This window comes from Trichosurus vulpecula, chromosome 4 (assembly GCF_011100635.1).
Source record: "Trichosurus vulpecula isolate mTriVul1 chromosome 4, mTriVul1.pri, whole genome shotgun sequence".
In the NCBI taxonomy this organism is placed as follows: Eukaryota; Metazoa; Chordata; class Mammalia; order Diprotodontia; family Phalangeridae; genus Trichosurus; species Trichosurus vulpecula.
The window spans coordinates 285941413-285962151 of NC_050576.1; the positions used below are offsets into that span (position 1 = coordinate 285941413).

The following is a 20739-nucleotide window of genomic DNA, read 5'->3' on the forward strand; positions in this document are numbered from 1 at the left end:
TAGTTAAGCTTATTAAAATTTGGAACTGCACTAAGAGTTTTGGGACACCCTTGTATAACAAAATTCAGCCACAAAGTTTTAAGTCTGTGAAAGCTTAAAGATGACACACTTTCATTACGCTTATTAAAATTTACGACTGCACTGAGTTTTGGGACACCCCTGTATAACAAAATTCAGTTACAAAGTTTTCAATGTATTAAAACTTAATTGAAGATTATATTTTAATTAAGTTTATTAAAATTAAGAACTGCACTAAGACTTTTTGGGACACCCTATATAACAAAATTCAGTTACAAAGTTTTCAGTGTATTAAAGCTTAAAGATTATATTTTAATTAAGTTTATTAAAGTTAGGAACTGCATTGACTTTTTGGGACACCCCCGTATAACAAATTCAACCACAAAGTTTTTTTAGTGTATTAAAGGTTAATTAAAGATTCTATTTTAATTAAGTTTATTAAAATTAGGAATTGCACTAAGACTTTTTTGGACACCCCTATATATCCAGGTTGAGCCACAAAGTTTTCGGTGTCTTCAAGCTTTAATTAAGGATGACACATTTTAGTTAATCTCATTAGCATTTCGAGCTGGTGTTTAAGACTTCCGGGGTACAAGTAAAAAGAGCGGTTTCATGGACGATGATGTCAGCATTCACTGTAGGGTCAAGTTCAGGTTAAAAACAAGGGGCGCGCGGGCGCAGACACTCACCCAAGGGCTGGGGCGGGGGGGGGGGGGGGTATCGGAGGACACCCCGCCCCCACGCTGGGCTCTCCGCTGCGCTGCGCTCCGCCCCAGGATGCCAGAGGCGGTCCACGAGGTCCTGGGTACCCAGGACCGCCCCCTGCTCCGCCTCCTCGGAGGCTTTTCCCGCGCTCCACGCCCCGGCCGGCCCCCGAACGCGCGCGCGGCTGCGGGCACTTGGCGGGACCCCGAGCCGGCTTAGGAAGTTTGCAGCGGCCCGAGAAGTTACCTTTGCGTGGTGCGGGGGCGCGGCGGCGAGGGGATGCAGTGCGAGCCGCCGCTGAGGGTCCGCTCCGGGAACCAGCCGTGGCCCGAGCCCGCCATGCAGCCGGCCGGAGGAGGGGGCAGCGGGGCCGGAACCTGGGCCCACAGCCGCGCGGCGCTGGAGCAGCTGGAGACGCAGCTGCGCTGCTCGCGCTGGTAACTAACGCCGGCCCCTTCCCCCCCGCCCCGCTCCCTGAGGCCGAGAGTGACCCCCGGGAGCAGCCCGGGCCCCGGAAAGCGTCCCCCACTTCCCCGGGACCCCCCAAAGAAACTCGCATCGGGGGCAACTTGTTCAGTTCCTTAATTTGTAGGCACTAGTATGCATGGTGTTGGATTGCCTTTTGTTTGACCTGAAAACCAAAACGCTTGTATACAAATAGGATACCATTCCTGCGCTTTGTGAAATTTTCTGATTTGTATTTAGTTGGGCAGTCAGGCATAATTGAAAAAGGAACGTAGCACAAAGGAAGGAAGGCTATGGGTAAAGCATTAGAAGAAAGCTGAGGTTCTTAGTGGCCCTCGGTAGTGCTTAGTAGTGTAACCGTTGGACTCTTTCTTGTCACTCGGAAGGGAGTGGGTTTCATCCGGGTTGCTTGTCAATTGGGAAGGAAGACTCTACTGTAGCATTTCTGTTCCTTTGATTTTTAGAGCGTTGGGTTTGAGTTGGAGAGTCACGTAGGGACCCACTATGTCAGGGTTTCCATGGCATCTCTCTCTTGCACTTGTTTCTAACCTTTGGGTTAGAAAGGATAAATAGTTTTGGGTTAGAATAATAAATTTAGAATGAAGTAATTTGCAAAGGGATAGCAGATAAATGTAATGTGATCATATTTATACATATTATATTTATGAAGTTATAAATACAACAATTGTATCAGATATGTGTTGATGTCTTTTCGTTCATGCCTTTCGGTTTTCAGATAGAAATTGCCCGCCACAAAAACTTTTGCACCAAAGAGAGAGAAGCTTTGTTTGTTTGTTGAAATGAGCATGATTTCACTTGTTGAAATCTCCCCCCGTGGCAGGATTAGTTAATGTTAGTTCTGCTTAAATTTGCGTGGAAAGATGCAGATTTTGACTGTGCCAACTGAGAATTGGTAACTAGAAACCCAACAGTGTCAGACGCCGTGATAATTGGAGAGAAAATAGTTCCTTAGAACACACACACACAGCTTGTCTCTTTTTTTTGTGATTGTTGAGGAGGTGTGGGGGTGGGGTGCAGAGCAGTCAGGTGTGTAAAGATAGACTGATGTAAAATCGGAAATTTCCTCTTAGCCAGTGTCTTCCTCTGCTCGTGGCATCTTTTATAGGAATGTAGAAAGGACTTAGAAAAACCACTCCCTTGTGGTACAGATTGGGAAACTGAGACCCAGAGGGGAAGGGCCTTGTCAGAGGTCACACAGGTAGATAGATATAGCTAGATTGTAGATAGATAAATTGAAGAATGGTTAAGGTAGATACAGCTAGATGTTAGATAAATTGTTTAGTGTGTGCGCTAGGCACTGCATTAATATAAATTTAAGCAAGACAGGAATGTGTGATGAGTTATTACTGTTCCCTAAGAAATGATGAAGATGATTGACTTACAGAGAGGAATAGAGATATTTACATAAACTAATGCAGTCAACAGGCATTTATTAAGCACTTAACTAAGTGGATAGATGCCAGGCCTGAAATTGGGAGGATTCATCTTTCTGGGTTCAAATGTAGCCTCAGATACTGCTTAGTAGCTTTGTGACCTCGGGCAAGTCACTTAACCCTGTTTGCCTCAGTTTTGTCATCTGTAAAATGAGCTGGAGAAGGAAATAGGAAACCTCCAAGAAAAACCCCAAACTGGGAACATGAAAAGTCTGAGAGGACTTAAAAGGACTGAACTCAACAACAAATAAAAGCTGTGAATCCAAACAAATCGATGCTTTGAAGAACAGCTGATGTTCTAATGAGGGAAGACCAGATAGGAGAGGAGGCCCAGCTTCCCAGTGGCTGAGTCCAAGGTGTTTTTTTTTTTTTTGTTTTGTTTTTTGGAGAAGGGATATGAGGGTGTTGGCAGCATGATGTAGAGATGTCTGGGAAGTATCTTGTCCACCTGGTTGGGGACCAGGTGAGGGCAAAGCTCATCTTTCCATGAGATGAGTTTGATTCATAGCAGGGTTTCTTGGGCTTGTCTGAGCTAGGAGAACACCTGGAGCTAGTCAGAGCAATAAGTTAATTATATGATTTTGCCAGAGGGTGAGCGCAAAGGATTGTTGTTATGTCAAGCTCAGGGCACAGCCTCTGGAAAACAAGGTGTCTCCTAGTAGCATCTTGACAATGCAGTTATTTCTTATCCCCGTTGTTAAGGTTGAGGAAGTACCATCAAGGTTTGGAACCTAGGGCTTTTGATTTCAAATACCTATCATCACTCAACAGACAGTACTTGAGGCCTAAAGTAAAGGTCATTAGGTGAAAGGTGAAATTACCCAAAGTCTGGGAGAAAGAAGGACCTTCCTCCCCCTCTCCCCTTACCTTCACAGGATACTGGAGATGAATATAAAACACAAGCGTAGCCCCAGAGAAAATGATTAAGTGGCAAAATATTATCTTCATTGAAGCAGGAGTCTGGAGGATTCTGGAAGATAGGTAATTTATCTCTGTCATTTCCAAGCATTAATTTGAGGAAGGAGGGGGAAGTAGACAGGAATATAGGGAATGGGTCCCAGCTAACTAGACAAGTATGAATATTCCTTAAAGTAGGGAATAGAAATTTTATTAGTTTATCAACCAACTAAATGAGGCAGTGGGCAGCTTAGCAGGTGGAGTGCCAGGACCTGGAGATGTGGTACTTCCTAGCTGTCTGAGTGACCATGGGCAAAAACCATCTACCCTCTCTGAAACTTTCTTTGTTCATCTCTAAAATGGCAGTAATAGTACCTCTACCAACTATCCTATGGCATTTGAGGCTCTGAGATGGGGTATATAAAGTACTTTGTAAAAGTGTTATAGAAATCTCACTTTTTATTATCCTGTAAAACCAAATGGGTGTAGAGGAAACAGGAGGGGATTTGACTCTACTTACTGTCACTTTCCTTCTGTGGCCATCTGTTTCCTCAAATGCAGAAGGGGTAGGGTTGGATTAATTAGTTTCTAAGGGCTTTTTCTACCCCCCCACATCCCACAATCCTATAAAACCCTTGTCTTTGAATCCATATTCACCTAGGAACCTCTTGGTAATTGGTTTCCCAGAGGTCTTAACAATGGAAATGAAAGGCATTTGTCTAGGCATCAGTGAAGTCTTCCATTGTAAATAAGCACATTTGTTATTTTGACTTGAATATTTTTGGAGTTTGGCTAACTGGAATTAGGTTGCCAGGTCTCCTGTTGACCCCTGATGGAGCTCTGTGGTCAAGCCCTCAAGCAGAATCAGGCCTTCTGCCCTTCTAATGAATGAGAAGGAAAAAAGGACTTAAAAAGATACTCCTCTACCTGTGTCATCTCCCAAAGGCTAACAGAAAGGAATGAGGAAGAGAAGTAGGGAGCCTAGATAATTTTCAAACCAGATAACAGATTTCTGGATGCTTCCAGTCAACAAGAATTTATTTGGTACCCACTGTATACAAGGCCCTGTGTTAGGTACTGGAGATACAAAGATAATCCTTGCCCCACATATGCTTAAATTCTACTGGGGAAAATAGACTTTTTCAATCTTTCTGCTGGGAAGTTGGCTACAAAAAGAGTACCTGGACAGAGATGCTTCTGTATTTTGTGAAGCTCTGCCTTACTTGAATCCAGTTCACTCTGAAGTCAAGACATCAGCCTCCCGATGTCACTGGTCTCTTGTAGAATGTAGGATGAAAGCAACAGTAATGTTAATGGGGCACATAGGGAGTGCCCCGTGGATAGAGAGCTAAGCCTGGAGTTGGGAAGACCTGAGTTCAGATTTGGCTTCAGCCACTTAACTGTGTGACCCTAGGCAAGTCACTTGAACTCTTTTTTTCCTTACTGTCCTCATCTGTAAAACGGGAGATAATAATAGCACCTATCTCCCAGGGTTGTTGTGAGGATCAAATTTGGGATAATCATTGTAAAGCACACAGCATAGTAATGGACACATTCTAGGTGATATAAAGATGAGGCTGATGACATCTTGGAAAGAGTCATCCTGGCATAGCTCAAATTAAGGCCCAAAGTCTTACTCCTTTAGCTGTTTATTCTAAAGTCTGCCATTCTCTAGTAACTTTGCAAAGATAATTACTTTTGTTTTTCCTTGTTCCTTCCTTGGCTTAAAAGCAAGCAGACAAAAACAAGATAAAACTAATTAGAATATAAAGAAGTTAGATAGTAATACTTCCATTTTAGTTCTCAGCTTCTGCTAGTATCCACTGTATGTTGGACTCTCCGGAGAGAAGATACCCATTTCAATTCAGCAAATGTTTCCTGTGTGATTGTTTACTGGGGATTCAGAGACCAAACAGAACAGTCCCTGACCTCAGGGATCTTTCATTCCCTCAGTCTTACTGAGCTCTTTACATGTATTGCTTCACTTAATCCTTAACAATTTCCTGTGAAATAATTATTCTTATCCCCATTATATTGGTGAAAAACAGAGGCTTCTGGAGCTTAATAAGTAAAGGGCCCAGTTAGAGTGGTACCCCTGGGACCTCCAGGTACTTAACTCCCAAGCCAGTGCTCTGGACACTACAACCCACTCAACATCTAGTTGATAATTCTCCAAAGTAAAATTAATTTAGTGTACTAGGGGTGTTTTCATATACTTCTGCTGAAAAGCAATGGAATTTTCATTTTTTTTCTAGAGAATATGTTGTATCAGATGAAGTCTTATTTTGCATCAGGTTTTATCGTATCCTGTCCAGAAGTTTTAATCAACAAGCCTATTTAGTGAATGGAGGGAATGGAATCATTTACTAAACACCTACTATGTGTTAGGCACTATGCTAGTTGCTGGAGATAGAAAAAAGTGAATCAGTTACAGATACCCTGCCCCCGTGCCTAATAGTGTATCTGGAGAAATACCTTCTACATGTATACAAGGTAATGGGGGAGGGGGTAGGAGGAGGCAGCTGCAACTGGAATGGCCTCATCACCCTTGAGCTGGGATTTGAACAGGGCTAAGAATTTCAAGAAGTGGCGGTAAGGACTGAATGCCTGAGGAAAGGCATAAAGACTGGACAGAGAGAGTGTGCACCGGGGGAATTAATTCCAGTTTGCAGAGCGTTTAAAAGAGAGTCAGGTGTTGCTCGGCCCAGAAAGGTAGTATCTAGAGATACTTTACTAAACCTACGGGTTTGTATTTTATCCTAAAGGCAGTTCAATTAATGGTAAGCACTTAGTGTGGTGCCTGGCACAGAGTAGGCACTATATAAATTCTAGCAATAATAATTATAACTGTTATTTTCGAATTAGGGATAGTGCTGTTTAAGTGGAGACAAAGGTATTGATATGAGAGGTGGAGTCAGTGATACCTGGCAGCTGATTGGTTATGAGTAGGTGAAGAAAAGTCAAGGTTGACTGAAAGGTTGTAAAGTGTTTGGGTGGTGGTATCCTCCACAGAGATAGGGGAAATTAATTAAGAAGGGGGTGGGGAGGGAGCTCTGTAATGAATGTGCTGAATTTGATACCCCTATGGCACATGTAGTGAGAATTGTTCAACAGACAATTGGTGATGTTGGGGCTTCAGCTCAGTAGAGAGACTAGAGCTGGATATATAGATCTAGAAGTCATCTTGATGGAAACCATGGTAGCAGATGAGCTCATGGAGATGGTGACAAAGAGTGAAAGTGACAGAAAATAAAATCCTGTATCTGTTGCTTACAAGAAAAACAACTAAAAAGCAGAGACATACACAGAAAAACAAGTAGGGACAAAAGTTACTATGTATCAGGTGAATCCAAAAAAGTAAACATTGCAAAAGTGCCATCAGGTAAACAAAAATGAAAATTCATAGCACAAAAAGAATCAAATGAGAAAGCTACAATATTCTGAAAGGAATCGTAGACCACAAATTAATTTCAGTATTAAACTTATGCTACAAATACCTTAGCATCTGAAATCATAAAGGAAAACTTAATTGAATTAGAATGACAGGCAGAAATATAATAATAGAGAATATAATATTTCTCTCAGTTTTAGACAGATTTAACAGAAAGATAAAAGGGAAAATACAGAATTGGGCAAATTACTGGAGAAACTAGAGCTAAAAGACTTAGAGTGTCTTCTAAATGTATCTGCTAAAGAACATACATAATGCATTGTACAGTACTACATAGAACTATTTCAATTATCATATGTCGCAGATGTGTGCAGATGTCGCAAATAAATGTGAATAGGCACTTCCATTACATCACTTCCATAACAGATCATAATGCAGTAAAAATAGTAATCATGTCAGGGTGATCATGGAGAGTTTCTAACGTATAGGCTGGCGCTGTCCAACCTTAGGTTTTTATTGAAACAACAGACATTGTATTTTGATTTGCCATTTTAGTGAGAGCTCTGCTGTCTCTCTGCTTTGGCATTTATGTAGATTTCTAAGCTCCTAGGCAGGCCAGATAAATCCACATGCAAACAGCCCTGATATAGGCTATCACCTTGAATAGACTTCTCTTTGCGATACTTTGTGACTTTTAAGGCGTCTGAGTTTTCTGTTTTTTGAGCATTTCTTTTGGCTCTTTTATTTCCGTACCACTTAGGAGTTTGCCATTTAGAGATGACATTGAAGACTTTTATATGCACAAGTGTGGCAATTAACAAAGACTAATGCATCACCACTGTACATCCAATCAGTGTTAATAGTAGTAAATAAAGGCAGTTTCACTGCTAGGGAGAGGGAACATGATCTAGTGGGTAGAGTGATGGGCATGGAGTCAACAGCCTTGGAAATCCTGCCTCTGCCTCTTCATGGCAAGAATAGTAATAGTACCTGTAATATGATAGGATTGTTAGGATTCCCAAATGAAATAAGACATGTAAAGTACTTGGCATGTCAGTTATTATTGTGATGATGATGATGGTGGTGGTGGTGTTGTCATTCAGTAAACATTAAGTGCCTACTATGTGGCAAGAACTAGATGGGGCAGTGCCTGAAAATGTGTTTAAATCTGGCTTCAGACACTTATTAGTTGTATGACCCTGGGCAAGTCAGTTAACCCTGTTTACCTTAGTTTCCTCATCTGTAAAATGAGCTGGAGAAGGAAATGGCAAACCACTCCAATATCTTTGCCAAGAAAACCCCCTAGGAAGGATAACAAAGAGTTGGACACAGCTGAGAAAAAATGACTAAAAAAATGTTCCAGGCACTGTGCTAAGCACTGGGGATACAAATACAAGTAAAAACAAAGGAAATCCCTGCCTTCCAGGAGCTTTCAGTCTAATCAGGGAATTTAGCACACAGAAAAGAAGCTGAAAAAATATGGGAGAAAGGAAGAGAACCTGCCTTAGTAGCATGATAGGGAGTACCAAAGATCAGAATAAAGTCCAAAATAGAAAGAACAAAAATTCAAAGTCCACAATAAGTAGTATAGTTGGTGGGAAATGAGGAGAAAACTCTGCTGAACCCCATTTTTAAATAGAAGCCCTGCTCTTCCAGTCCAAGGGAAGTGATGAGCTGTGAGTACCAGATGTGGTGGGCTGGCTGCATTACAGGACATGTTTTTTTGACCTTTAATGATACATAAGGCTCCAAAGTGATATTGATTAATCTACTAGACCAGATGGCTATTGATATGATGTAGGTCCAGGCCTCCTCAGAAGTTCCAGAGCTATTTCAAAAATTAGAAAAAAATGAAGTCAGTCCAGTTCTTCCTTTGAGAGGCGACAGACAACACATTAGTGAACAGAAAAAAAAAATAAGTAGTTCCCAAAGGAAGCAGGAGTTGACAAGCAGCATGGCTGTGTATAATCCCAGGTTTCATGTAAATTCAGATTGTGACAGCTACTTAGTGAATTCTAATAATTAGGTGTGTATTTGCATTTTTGATTGGCTTCCAGTGATTTGGGGAATTTTCCAGTGTTCTTTTGTTTGTCTTTAGGATAACAACACTGAAAACCAATGTTCGTCTTGTAGCTTTGAGATGTCTGTTGAGATGTCTTTTCTCTTCTTGTGAGGGTTTTTTTTTTTTTGGCTTTTCTGAGAGGGGCTGGATTGCAGGAGTCAGTTTTGAACTTACTTGGAGTAAGTGTTGGGGCAGTGGAAAGACCCCACCATTTGAAGTCAGAGTCAGTCAGCAAGCATTTATTAAGCACCTTCTGTGTGCTGGGCACTTCATTAAGTGCTGGGAATACAAAGATAGGTAAATGACAGCCCCTGCACTGAGCCCAGCTCAGTGTCTAAAGGGGGCAAATAACTATGTATTCCTCCATCTGAATTCATCTCCTGGGTCTGCTTGGTCACATCCTGTGTGACCTCAAATGTCACTTAACTTCTGGACCAATGTTAACTCAACTTTATCAATGAAGGGGTTAAGATTGAATGGACTTTAACCCTTCCATCTTTACGTTTACAATTCTGTGACGCCTTGGAGAGCTTTTGGTGTTCAGAACCTTCCTTTTTGATGGAGAAGGATTCTCAACTGTGATACTTTCTCAGTTCCCCTAATTTATGGAGGATTACTAGAAAGTAGATGATTGACAGCTGTTTCCCAGCTTTTTGCCCTCATAACCATATTTGTTGCTATGATTTACATGCTTGAGATTGTTGTAACTCTTGCATGGATTATTAAAGTGTTATTTATAATTCACCCAGGACCTGAGGCAGGGGTTCTTTTCCTTCTAGTGCCTCCTCAACTTCTACCTGCTGATGCCCTCCTTTTCTTACTATCTGGCCTTCTTTCTCTCTCAGATATTTCTGATAGAACTATTCCTAAGGCTGGTGTCCTGAATGAAGGAATGAATAAATGAATGAAAAAAACGGTAATCTCTTACTATGTGCTAAGTTAAACACGCACTCACTGCTGGTCCATGAGAGATAGCACAATGTGTGTAGAGTGCAAGGCTTGAAGCCAGAAAGACAGGAGTTCAAATCGTTCCTCTGTCACGTACTGTCTGAGTGACCCTGGGCAAGGCATTTTTAAACTTGCAGTGTTCTAAGCAATTCCTTGAGATTATAAATTACAGAGACGGTGCATTGATAGGGTTCCAATGAAATCACAACCCCTGGCACTGTGCTAAGGCGTGAAGTAGTTAAAGCAGCAAAGACAATCTTTTTTAATGGGATTGGTTGGTTGTTGTCCCGTAGACTAGAGACACAAAGGAGAGGGATGGTCAGTGAAGGGTACTTTGGGTTTGCAAAGCTAAAGGGAAGGTGAGTAAGGCCATAGATTAAGTAGATTGATAAATCTCATCTAGGAAAGATGGCAGAGTTAATTTGATCATGTGTCTAGAACTGGACCGGAGGAGGGAGGGGATCCTCTCTAGGCAGTTGGGGAGTATCTAGAGAATGGGGAGTGAAGTAGGCAGAGTAGGCATGATGCCTGGATGAGAAATATTCTTGGAGTCCCATGGCCTGCTCTGTGGCCCTTGCTCATGTAATGGAATATGTATTTCTTTAAGGTATAATAGCCTTGAATCACTTAGCTTTAGGGGTTATCTAGTGCAGTCACCAAGTTGGAAACCAAAGTGACATGCTTGCCTAACATAGATAGTAAATAAACAGGCAGAAGCAGAATTCAAACCCTGTACAGTGAAGCAGTTGAACTATACCTCTAAATTTCCTTTCAAATCCGTCTTAATTTTTGATCCTATAATTCTGAGTCTGCATCCAGTGCATGTTCAGTGCAGTCCATGCAGCTTGGTTCATGAATATACAGTTAGGAATACTTTTAAGATATTTTCTATTTAAAAATAAAACCCATTGTTTTCTTCTACAATGCACAGCACAGTTCTCTTCATATAAGTGGTTGATAAATAATATTAGGATGAAGTTTTAGGCTACTATGGAATTTTCTTTTTCCTTTGAATGATGCTTACCTTTCCCAGAAACAGCCCATCTTCCACTCAGCTGCCACAGTGATCTTTCCAAAGCTCAGGTCTGACTGTGTTACCCTACCCACTCATTAAACTCCAGTGGTTCCCGATCCTTCAAGGATCAGGTATAAAATCTTTGTTTGGCATTAGAAATGCATCATTACGTGTCCCCCCCACCCCTTACCTTTCCAGTTTTCTTGCACCTTTCACAATTCCCCCACTCCCATATTCTGGTCCATCAGTAGCTGGTCCTCAAACAAGACACTCTGTCCCCCAGCTCTGGTCATGTTCACTGGCAGGACCCTCTGTGCCTAAAATATTCTCCCCTCTTCATCTCTGTCTACTCACTTCCCTGGCTTCCTTCACATCCCAGCTAAAATCCCACCTTCTGCAGGAATCCTTTTCCTGTTCCCCTTAATTCTAGTGCCTTCCCTCATATACATTTATCAAGCACCTGCCAATGTTCCAGGCTCATGCAAAGCCCCGCTGTTGATTACCTCCAGTTTATCCTGTGTGTGTCTTGCTTGTACCTACTTGTTTACTTGTCATTTCCTCCATTAGAGTTTGAGCTCTTTGAGATCCCTGTCTTTTAGCTTTCTTTGCCTCCTTAGTGCCTAGCACATAGTAGGCGCTTAATAAATGTTCACCAGCTGGCTGGCTGATGAAACAAATCAAATGCCACTCTTTTAGTAAATTCTAAAGGAGAGAATATATTTATTTTACTATATTGTATTTTCTATATTGTATACTATATTTTCCAAAATGGGAGATGACAATTCAGGTTTATGTAAACTTTCAGGTTTACAAACCACTTTGTGAATTAGGTATTTTAAGTATTATCTCCCTTGTACAGCTGAGGAATTTGAAGATGGTTAAATGACTTGTCCATGATCATGCAACTTGTAAAGGACCGAGGAGCAATGTGATTCCAGGTCTCCTGACTCCCAGGTTCAATCAGTCAATCAACATTTATTATGCACGTACTGTGTGCCAGGAACTGTGTTCAATGTTCTATCCACTACGGCCAGCATGACTCGTCAGTGAGGAAATGGGAACTTTTTCTATGTTGTAATGGGGTGAATGTAACTTGTACCTAATAGGTTGTCCAAGGACCCGTCGCTTGTAATTAGTTGAGGATGTGAGATTAAAATCCATGATGAGCAACACCCAGGACAACAGCTTCTTTAAATTGAGCTGCTTCTGTGATCTCTCCCTAATCAAAGAAGCTGGACGCTGCTCTTTTAAAAAATAAACACTTCATTGCTCTCACCAGTGCCATAGTCAGAAGTCGGATACAGTGGGTAATCAAAAAGTATTTTGTGATGAAAGAACCATGGAAATGTATTTAGTAAAAGTGCTTTAAGTGAGGAGGACTTTTATATGTTTCGGTCTGTTTGGGAAGTCAGTCAGCCCTTACCCAAATGTCATCTGCTCCTAGAGGAAAATTCTCAAGACAGGATAACCAAACCCTTTCTGATTTCCTTGCATCTGCTGTTTCAGTTTTGTATCTCTTAGGAGGCCGTTTAACTTGTCTCTAAAATGGAGATCCTTCTAAAATTACTTATTAATATGGGCATTCTTTTTTTTAAATAAACTTTTATTTTTTTTTGCATCACCAAATTTCCCCCAAGTATTCCTCTCCCCTTCCCAGAGAGCCACCCCAAATGACAAATAATATTTTTCTAAAGTTAAAAAAAGAAGCAATACTGATTAATATATATTGCAAAAATCTGAAAATATGTGCAGTGTACCAAACTTGTAGACCTCCAGTTGTCTGCAAAGAGATGGAGTATTTTCTTGCGTCTTTTCACTGGAGTCTTGTTCTTTGTAATTTTGCAATATTCACTCTTTGCTTTGTGTGTGTGTGTGTGTTTTTCTTTGTACTTGTATCATCATAGTGTGTGTATTGTTTCTTGTCCGCTAACTTCCCAACATTCAGTTATACAGATCTTTTCATGTTTCTTTTACTTATCAATTTATCATTTCTTAGAGTACAGTAATATTCCATTACATTCATGTGACCACAGTTTGCTTATTCTTTCCCCAATTAGTGGATATCTACTTTATTTTCAATTCTTTGCTCTCAAAAAAAGGTGCTACTGTAATTGTTTTGGTGTATTGGGAGACTTTCTTATTAATGGATTCCTTGGGGTATAAGCCTAACTATGGAATCTGTCTGGGTCAAAGGGCATGGGCATTTTAGTCATTGCTTAACAATAAAGACAAAATGGTCATTCTTAATAGCATCCTTGGCTTTTGGGATTTTTGTCTCTGAGATACTTGTTCTTCCTCACTAATCTCCCCTTTCCCCATTTTTAGGGTTTTTATTGTCAAGCATTTTTAGTTTTAATTAACTTTTTTTTGTGTATTTCAGTATTAAATGAGCTTTTCTCCAGCTTTAAATACCTTGAGAACCTTTGAAATGGAAGGCCTTATGTAATCATCTTTCTTAGATTAAATAGCATCTGATGTCTAAGGGACAACTTTGCTTCTAGTTAAGGAGAGTTTTGCCTCAATAGAACTTTGCTTTTCTTTCTTTTTCTTCTCCTTTCTTTTATGCATGCAGAGAATTTGCATATCATTAGGGCCTTCATTTCTTAAGCTTATTTTTGTCACTGCTTAGTTCTTCTGAGTCAAAGGATTATGACAGCAGAGACCTTTTCTCATCAGCTGCTTGTGATGTCATAGAATTATAATGGGGAAAAAAGCAAAATCCTTGAATTTTCAAGGAACAGAAATCCTGTTATGTAAATGTCCTTTGTTATGTAAAACCCAGCAGTGTTTAGAAAAAAAAAAAGGTCTGAAATAATGTCTAGGCTAGAAGTGGAAATCATAGCAGATTAGAAGTAACCTTTGAAATCACCTGGACCATATCAGATCATAATGAGGTTCTGTACAGTTGGCCATTTTGTTTATTAATAAGCATTTGTTGGCTAATCCATTATGGGCATAGAGCGCTCTAGTGCTAAGGGGGATGCAGGAGAATGACCCTGACCCTCCAGGAATTTACAGTCTGGTTGGGGAGATGGGCATGGAACAGTTTATGAAGAGTAGTACAAGTCGGTGCTTAGTTTAAATGATCTAGAGAGGCAAGTAAATAGTTTATGAGACTGGACCTAGACTTTGAAGGATCGGTGGGGATTGAGGGAGATGGCATGGGTGTGTTGGTTTTGAACTTGGAGAGTCTTGGGGCCTGAATCCTGTGTCCGCCACCTTAGGAATTCATTTAACTGCCCTGGGTGTCTGGATGGATTCTCATCTGTGAAAGGGGGTGGGATGCTGCGTATTAGATGGAACCTTTAAAGTTTCTCTGAATTCTAGGCTTGGTTCTGTGGTCTTATTATCAAAGTGGGTGTGGAGGAGGAGGAAGTAGTAAAGTCCTGGGATAGGGAATGGACATGATGTTTTGTTTGGGAGGAATAGTAGAGGGACTTGCTCTAACCTAGAGGAGAAGGTTTGTATTGCAAAGAAGTAAGAGGTGATGTTGAATAGGTAATATGGGGGTGGGTTATAGAATTCCTGATTGCCAGGTAAAGAGTTTCAATATTATTATCCTTTCGGGATACTTGCTACGTACCTGGCACTGTATAAATAAGACATCCTCTTCCCTCGAGGAGCTTACTGTGTTCTAATGGGGGTGTTGTTGTTCTGTTGTTTCAGTCCTGTCCAAATCTTCATGGTCCCATTTGGGGTTTTCTTGGCAAAGATACTGGAGTGGTTTGCCATTTCCTTCTCCAATTTATTTTATTGGTGAGGAAACCGAGGCAAACAGGGTGAAGTGACTCGCCCAAGGTCACACAGCTAGTAAGTGTCTGAGACCACATTTGAACTCATGAAGAAGAGGTCTTCCTTATTCTAAGCCCAGTGCTATATCCACTGTAGCTCTTAAAGTGGAGCTTGAAAGTCAAAGGGAATGGGGTAGAGAAGGGGTGTCAGAGGTGGAAGCTTGTCTGTATCTGGGGAGATCTCATTTATCTGAGGCCGGGGACCCAGAGGCAGAGTCCTGGGGGTTCTGGTGGGAGGGAAAATGAGGGTGGCCGGAGTGGAAGCATCCCAGTCTGGTAATGGCTGGTGAAAATGAAGGAATGAATTAAAAAGCATTTATCAGGAACTTAACTTGTGACCAGCTCTATGCTAAGCCCGAGGGATAGGCTCCCTTTGGTAGTCTCCCAGAGCCTACGGACTCCGCTGAATAATGGTTTGTTTCCAGTATTTTCAGTTAAAGGAAATGCTAAATTTCACATCGAGGTTAGTGAAAAATAACACAAGTTTCATGGACCCCCCTGAAATCTATCCTTGAGCCCCAGATTAAGGGAGCTAGGACACCAATACTATAGCTATATACAGTAGCTATAATGTACTCCAATATATGTTAAGTGTGGGGCAGTTAGGTGGTGCTTAGAATCAGGAAGACTCACCTTAATGAGTTCATATACAGCCTCAGTCAGACACTAGCTATGTGACCCTGGGCAAGTCACTTAACCCTCTTTGACTCAGTTTCCTTATCAGTAAAATGAGCTGGAGAAGGAAACGGCAAGCCACTCCAGTATCTTCAACAAGAAAACCCCCAGAGGGACTCACCAACACAACTTTAAATGACTAAAGCACAACAAATATAAAGAATGTCTCACCATGGTCTAAAAAAGCTCAGAGACTTCCCGAAATACTGGCTTTTTTGCCTACATTTCAGTACCGTCAGCCTGGGAGAAAGAAGGGTCTTACTTAGGCAGGACCACAAAAGATGTCTGACATACGTACCACTCATTTTTATCAAGTGAAATGTGATAGAAAAAGTCAGGTATTGTGAGTTTTTAAAAAGTAATGGCTTGTATAATGTCAGTGAACACCCTTTTAGATCTCTTGAGAGCAAGAATGTGGTTGTATACTCTGCTTTTGTGCCGCTTCTGAAAAGCTCAATTTCACTTTAGTGCTTTTAGCTACTAAAATGTGCAGTGTGACACTTTTGATCTTTCTAGAGATGCGGAAATATTTTTATTGATATGTGATGTGTATACACAGGGAATGGGATATAATGCTGTAAATACTTAAAGGGGTCTAGGGATACTGTAGCAAACCAAGCGTGGAGCTTGGTGCTCCCATAAATCCTGGCCTTGTCGTGTTTTTCCTCCCTCCCCCTGTGGCATGTTATAACTTTTTATTTGGTTTAATAGAGCAGTTTCTTTAATAGAATTATCTGATGCATTTAGGTGTTTTAAAAGGCCTAACTTCTGGGATTTAGAAAGACAGGTACACTAATGCATTGTTGGTGGAGCTGTGAATTAGTAAGGCTATTCCAGAAAACAATTTGGTATTATGCAAATAAAGTGACTAAAATGCTCATTCCCTTTGACCCAGGTATTCTGCTCCTAGTCACCTACCCCGAGGAGATTATTGGCAAAAAGAAAAGCTCCATATATAAAAAAGTATTTATGATAGCACTTCTTCTGGTAAGAAAGAAGTGGAGATAAAATAGATACCTATCAAATCTGGAATGGCTAAATAAATTATGGTGCATGAATATGTAATAGGATATTACTATGCCACAAGAAATGACATATATGATGACCGCTGAGAAGAATAGAGAGATTTACATGGAACTGGTGCAGTCAACAGGCATTTATTAAATGCTTCCTATGTAGCAGGAACTGTGCTAAATTTTGGCAATATAAACAGAAGGGGAAGTAAAGACTGACCCTGTCCTCAAGTAGCTTTCATTCTAATGGGGAAAGGTATGCTTAAAAGAGGGCTGAAAAAGGAAGGAGGGGAGAAGGTACCCAGAGGTCATGCATGGTAGAGGAAGACCAAAGATCTCTTCATCCCTTTTCTAGACGCATTGCTGTCTGCCTGTCTATCTACCTGTGAAGCTGTCCTCCAAACAGTGTTTCTCAAACTTAGGTTACTCTATCTAACCCTCCCCTCCCATGGCTCCCATTGGCCACTGTTAAAAATAAGCCACATCAAATAGGACTTCATCACCCCACCATGATTCTTGGCAACAATGAATGACTGCTTCTGATGAGCCTCTGTTAGCATATAAATAAGTATTTATATATATTCATATATAAACTATGGTGGTTGTCCTGTGACTGACATGAACACTTTGTGATCCCATAAATTAGTTTCTCAGCTTTTCCCAGCCAAATTGTATTTCTGGTGCATAAAATAAATTCTCTTTTATGGAATGAACTCCCACCCTCTTCAGCCTTAGCATTATTCCTTAAGGAGTTCCAAGGAGTAGTAAGAAGCTAGGACTGGGAGGCCCAGAGTGGAAGGAAGAGTAGTTGTTTACAAGTGAAGGGCCTCTTGGGAATAGGTTTTGTGGACTTGTAAACATTCATAACGTGCTGGTCATTTTAACATCCAGTTACTATGGAGAGGATAGAGCCGTGTGTGTGTGTGTGTGTGTGTGTGTGTGTGTGTGTGTGTGTGTGAGTGAGAGAGAGAGAGAGAGAGAGAGAGAGATCTTTGAGAATCACTGTTTCAAAGAGTTACCTTGACAGTTCAAAGAACTGGCAGACAGTAGGTTTTAAGTATTAGTGTCAATTTATGGCATCCTGAATATTATGTGTTTTCTTCTCTATCCTGGCATGGTGTATATTTATGGAGAAATGGGCCAGTCTAGACTTTTGCTCGGATAATAGGTTTACAATATAAATCAGATTTGCCACTGGAATCCTACAGACAGGTTTTAATCCAACCTTTCATCAGAGAGTAATAAGCTGTCACCCGAACAGTATACCTCATTAATATCCTGTGTTTAAAAGCCAGGGAAATCTAGTCGGGTACGATTGGGCCTTGGGTATATTTATACCTCAGGGATAAAAGTGATCTTCCTGCATCTGTCTCTGTATTGACATTGTTCTTTCTTCAAACAGCATCAACATCCTGAGGGAACCTGTGTGCTTAGGAGGATGTGAACATATCTTCTGCAGGTGAGTAACTAAGGCTTGAACCTAAAGAACCATGTTAGAATTGAGTTGCACAAAATACTCTCTATGGTTTTTAACTTTTTCTGTCTGTAAGGAACTAGGAACTGTTAGAGGTTTTATGGCACGCCTGGTGGGGGAAGAAAATAGCTGTCTTTTAGAGAATCTAAACAATTGCATCATGACTTTTTGTTCTATAGCAGCAGGTATTTTTACTGTGGATCTTAGTGGTAGATGTCCCTTTCTAGTAATTGCCAGATTTTATTGGTGTAGGTGTTGAGTCTGGCCAGAAAATCAGAAAATAGTTTGTTAGTTCACCAAATTCCTTGCTTTGTATTTAGGTCATTAGGTCTTTGTATTTCAGTTTACCTATCTGTTCAGCTTATCAAATATATATTGTGTATAGAACTCTGTTAGGTATGGGTATGCAAAGATGTAAATAGGACAAATTCTTGCCCTCAAAAAGCTTACATTCTACTAGGGCAGGGGATCTTGGAGTGTGTGAACTTGTTTTTAAAAATATATTTTAATAAATATATTTTTATCTATTTCATTAGATATTTCCCAATTACATGTAAAATTTATTTTGACATTCATTTTTTAAAAAAATTTTGTGTTCCAAATTCTCTCTCCTTGACTTACTCCCACTCGTTGAGAAGATAAGCATTATGATGTTGATTATGCATGTGAAGTCATGCAAAACATTTCCGTATTAGCCGTGTTGCAAAAGAAAATACACAAATGTAGAGCCTATCAGATTGTGAGCCATCTTGGGGAGGAGGGGGAGAAAATTTAAAACTTATGGAAGTGAATGTTAAAAACTAAAAATAAATAAAACAACTAATAAAAATTTAAAAAAAATTTAAAAATGCAACAAAAAAAATTAAAGGAAAATACACATACACAAAACCCAGAAAAATACAGAAGGTGAAGAAAGTATGCTTCAGTCTGCAGCCAGAGTTCATCAGTTCTGTCTCTGGAGATGGATAATATTTTTCATCATGGGTCCTTTGGAACTGTCTTGATCAGAGTGTCTAAGTCTTTCACAGTTAGTCATTGTTATTGTGTATAATGTTTTCATGGTTCTGCTCATTTCACTATGCATCCAGTCACAAATCCTCTCATATTTTTCTGAAACCATCCCTTTCATCACTGCTTAGAGGACAGTAGTATTACATCACAGTCATCTACCACAGCTTGTTAGCCATTCCCCAGTTGATGCACATCCCTTCAACTTCCAATTCTTTGCCACCACAAAAAAAGCTGGTATAAATATTTTTGTACAGATAGGTCCTTTTCACTTTTCTTTGCCCCCATTGGGATACACATCTAGTAGTGGTATTGCCGGGTTCTAGGATATGTAGTTTTATACACCCTTTGATTTATTTCCAAATTGTTCTCCAGAATGGTTGGCCAGTTCACAACTCCACCAACAGTGCATTAACATCTCAATTTTTCCATATGCCCTTCAGCATTTATCATTTTCCTTTTCTGTCATGTTAGCCAATCAGATAGGTGTGAGGTGGTACCTCAGAGTTGTTTTAATTTGCATTTCTCTAATCAATAATACTTTAGAGCATTTTTCCTGTGACTGTTGATAGCTTTGATTTCTACTTCTGAAAACTGCCTGGTCATTTGATAACTATTTAAATAAAATTGGTTTTCTTTGTAATCCTAGGTATTTTATGTTACGTAGTGAAAAATACTGCTTTGAGAAGGGGTCCATAGGCTTCCCTAGACTGCTGGAGGGCTCCATCTCTCACACACACACACACACACACACACACACACACACACACACACACACACACACACACACACTACCTCATCATTTCAGTTGGGAGAAATCTAGCTCTAGGATAATTAAAGCCCTTCAACCTTGAGGCTAGGATGATTTGATCAGTCTTCATATTTGAGAGGTCTGCTCCAGGAGGCTCTTTGTGTTTTAATCAGCGTTTAGTATATGTGAAGGAAATTAAAGTCAGTCAGTAAATATTTATTAAGTGCCTACTGTGTGTCAGGCCTTGTGCTAAGTATTATGTAAAATAATGATATAAAGGAAAACCGCTGATGGGGACTACTATACAAATGAGGCAAGGAAATAAAAACTGAAAACTAGGCTTGGCTGTAAAGAAGTAATGTGCAATAATTGATATGCACTGCTTACCATTTATATCTAATTATCACATGTGCAATAACAGTTATTCAAAAGATCAAATTTTGTTGTAGGTTTGATTACAGCTCCAAACTCTGTTCATGGGAGTAGAAAGAGTGCTGAGAGGGGAAGAATTAGGTTTAAATTGTAACTCCAACACTTCCTGGCTGGGTGACCTTGTTCAAGTCACCTTTATGTGACTTGGTTTTCTGACTAAATGGGAGTGATAATTCTTGTGCTGCTATTTCAAAAAGTTGTGAGGAAGGGTTTGGAAACATTAGAAGACTATATAAAGAGAAGTTATTGTTATTGTAATAAAACAAATACCTCCCCCCCAAAGAAAATAGCTTTTTTTTTTATGTAGCATATTTGTCTTAGCCCTTCCCTCTTCTGATGAGACACAATCCACTTGTGCGTGAAACCTTTTCTTTTTCCCTGCTCCTTCATCCCAACTACTATTTAATTATCTTTTATTTATTTGGTGTTTATTTTCCTCATACTTTTATATGGCTCCTTGAGAGTAGAGATCCTCATTCTCTGTAATTATATTGCCTGGGCATAGCATGGTGCCTGGCACGTAGTTGGTGCTTAATAAATGCTTGATGAATGAGTGAATAGCATAGGGTGGAAGCCTTAAAAAAGTCCTGCTCCTTTTAAAAAGAGAAAATAAGAATTCACTTCTGTTGTAGAATTTACA

The 20739-nt window shown here is 40.2% G+C and overlaps 1 protein-coding gene across 1 annotated transcript in view; it reads left to right on the forward strand.

Moving 5' to 3' along the window:
- The first annotated feature begins 847 nt into the window (after positions 1-847).
- The window catches only part of BARD1 (BRCA1 associated RING domain 1), a 140759-nt gene continuing 120867 nt past the window's right edge, over positions 848-20739 (forward strand). Inside the window, exons 1-2 of the mRNA XM_036756118.1 lie at positions 848-1160; positions 17837-17893. Coding sequence (XP_036612013.1) covers positions 1003-1160; positions 17837-17893 — 215 coding nt within the window. The 5' untranslated portion in view covers positions 848-1002. The remainder of the gene's footprint in view (positions 1161-17836; positions 17894-20739) is intronic.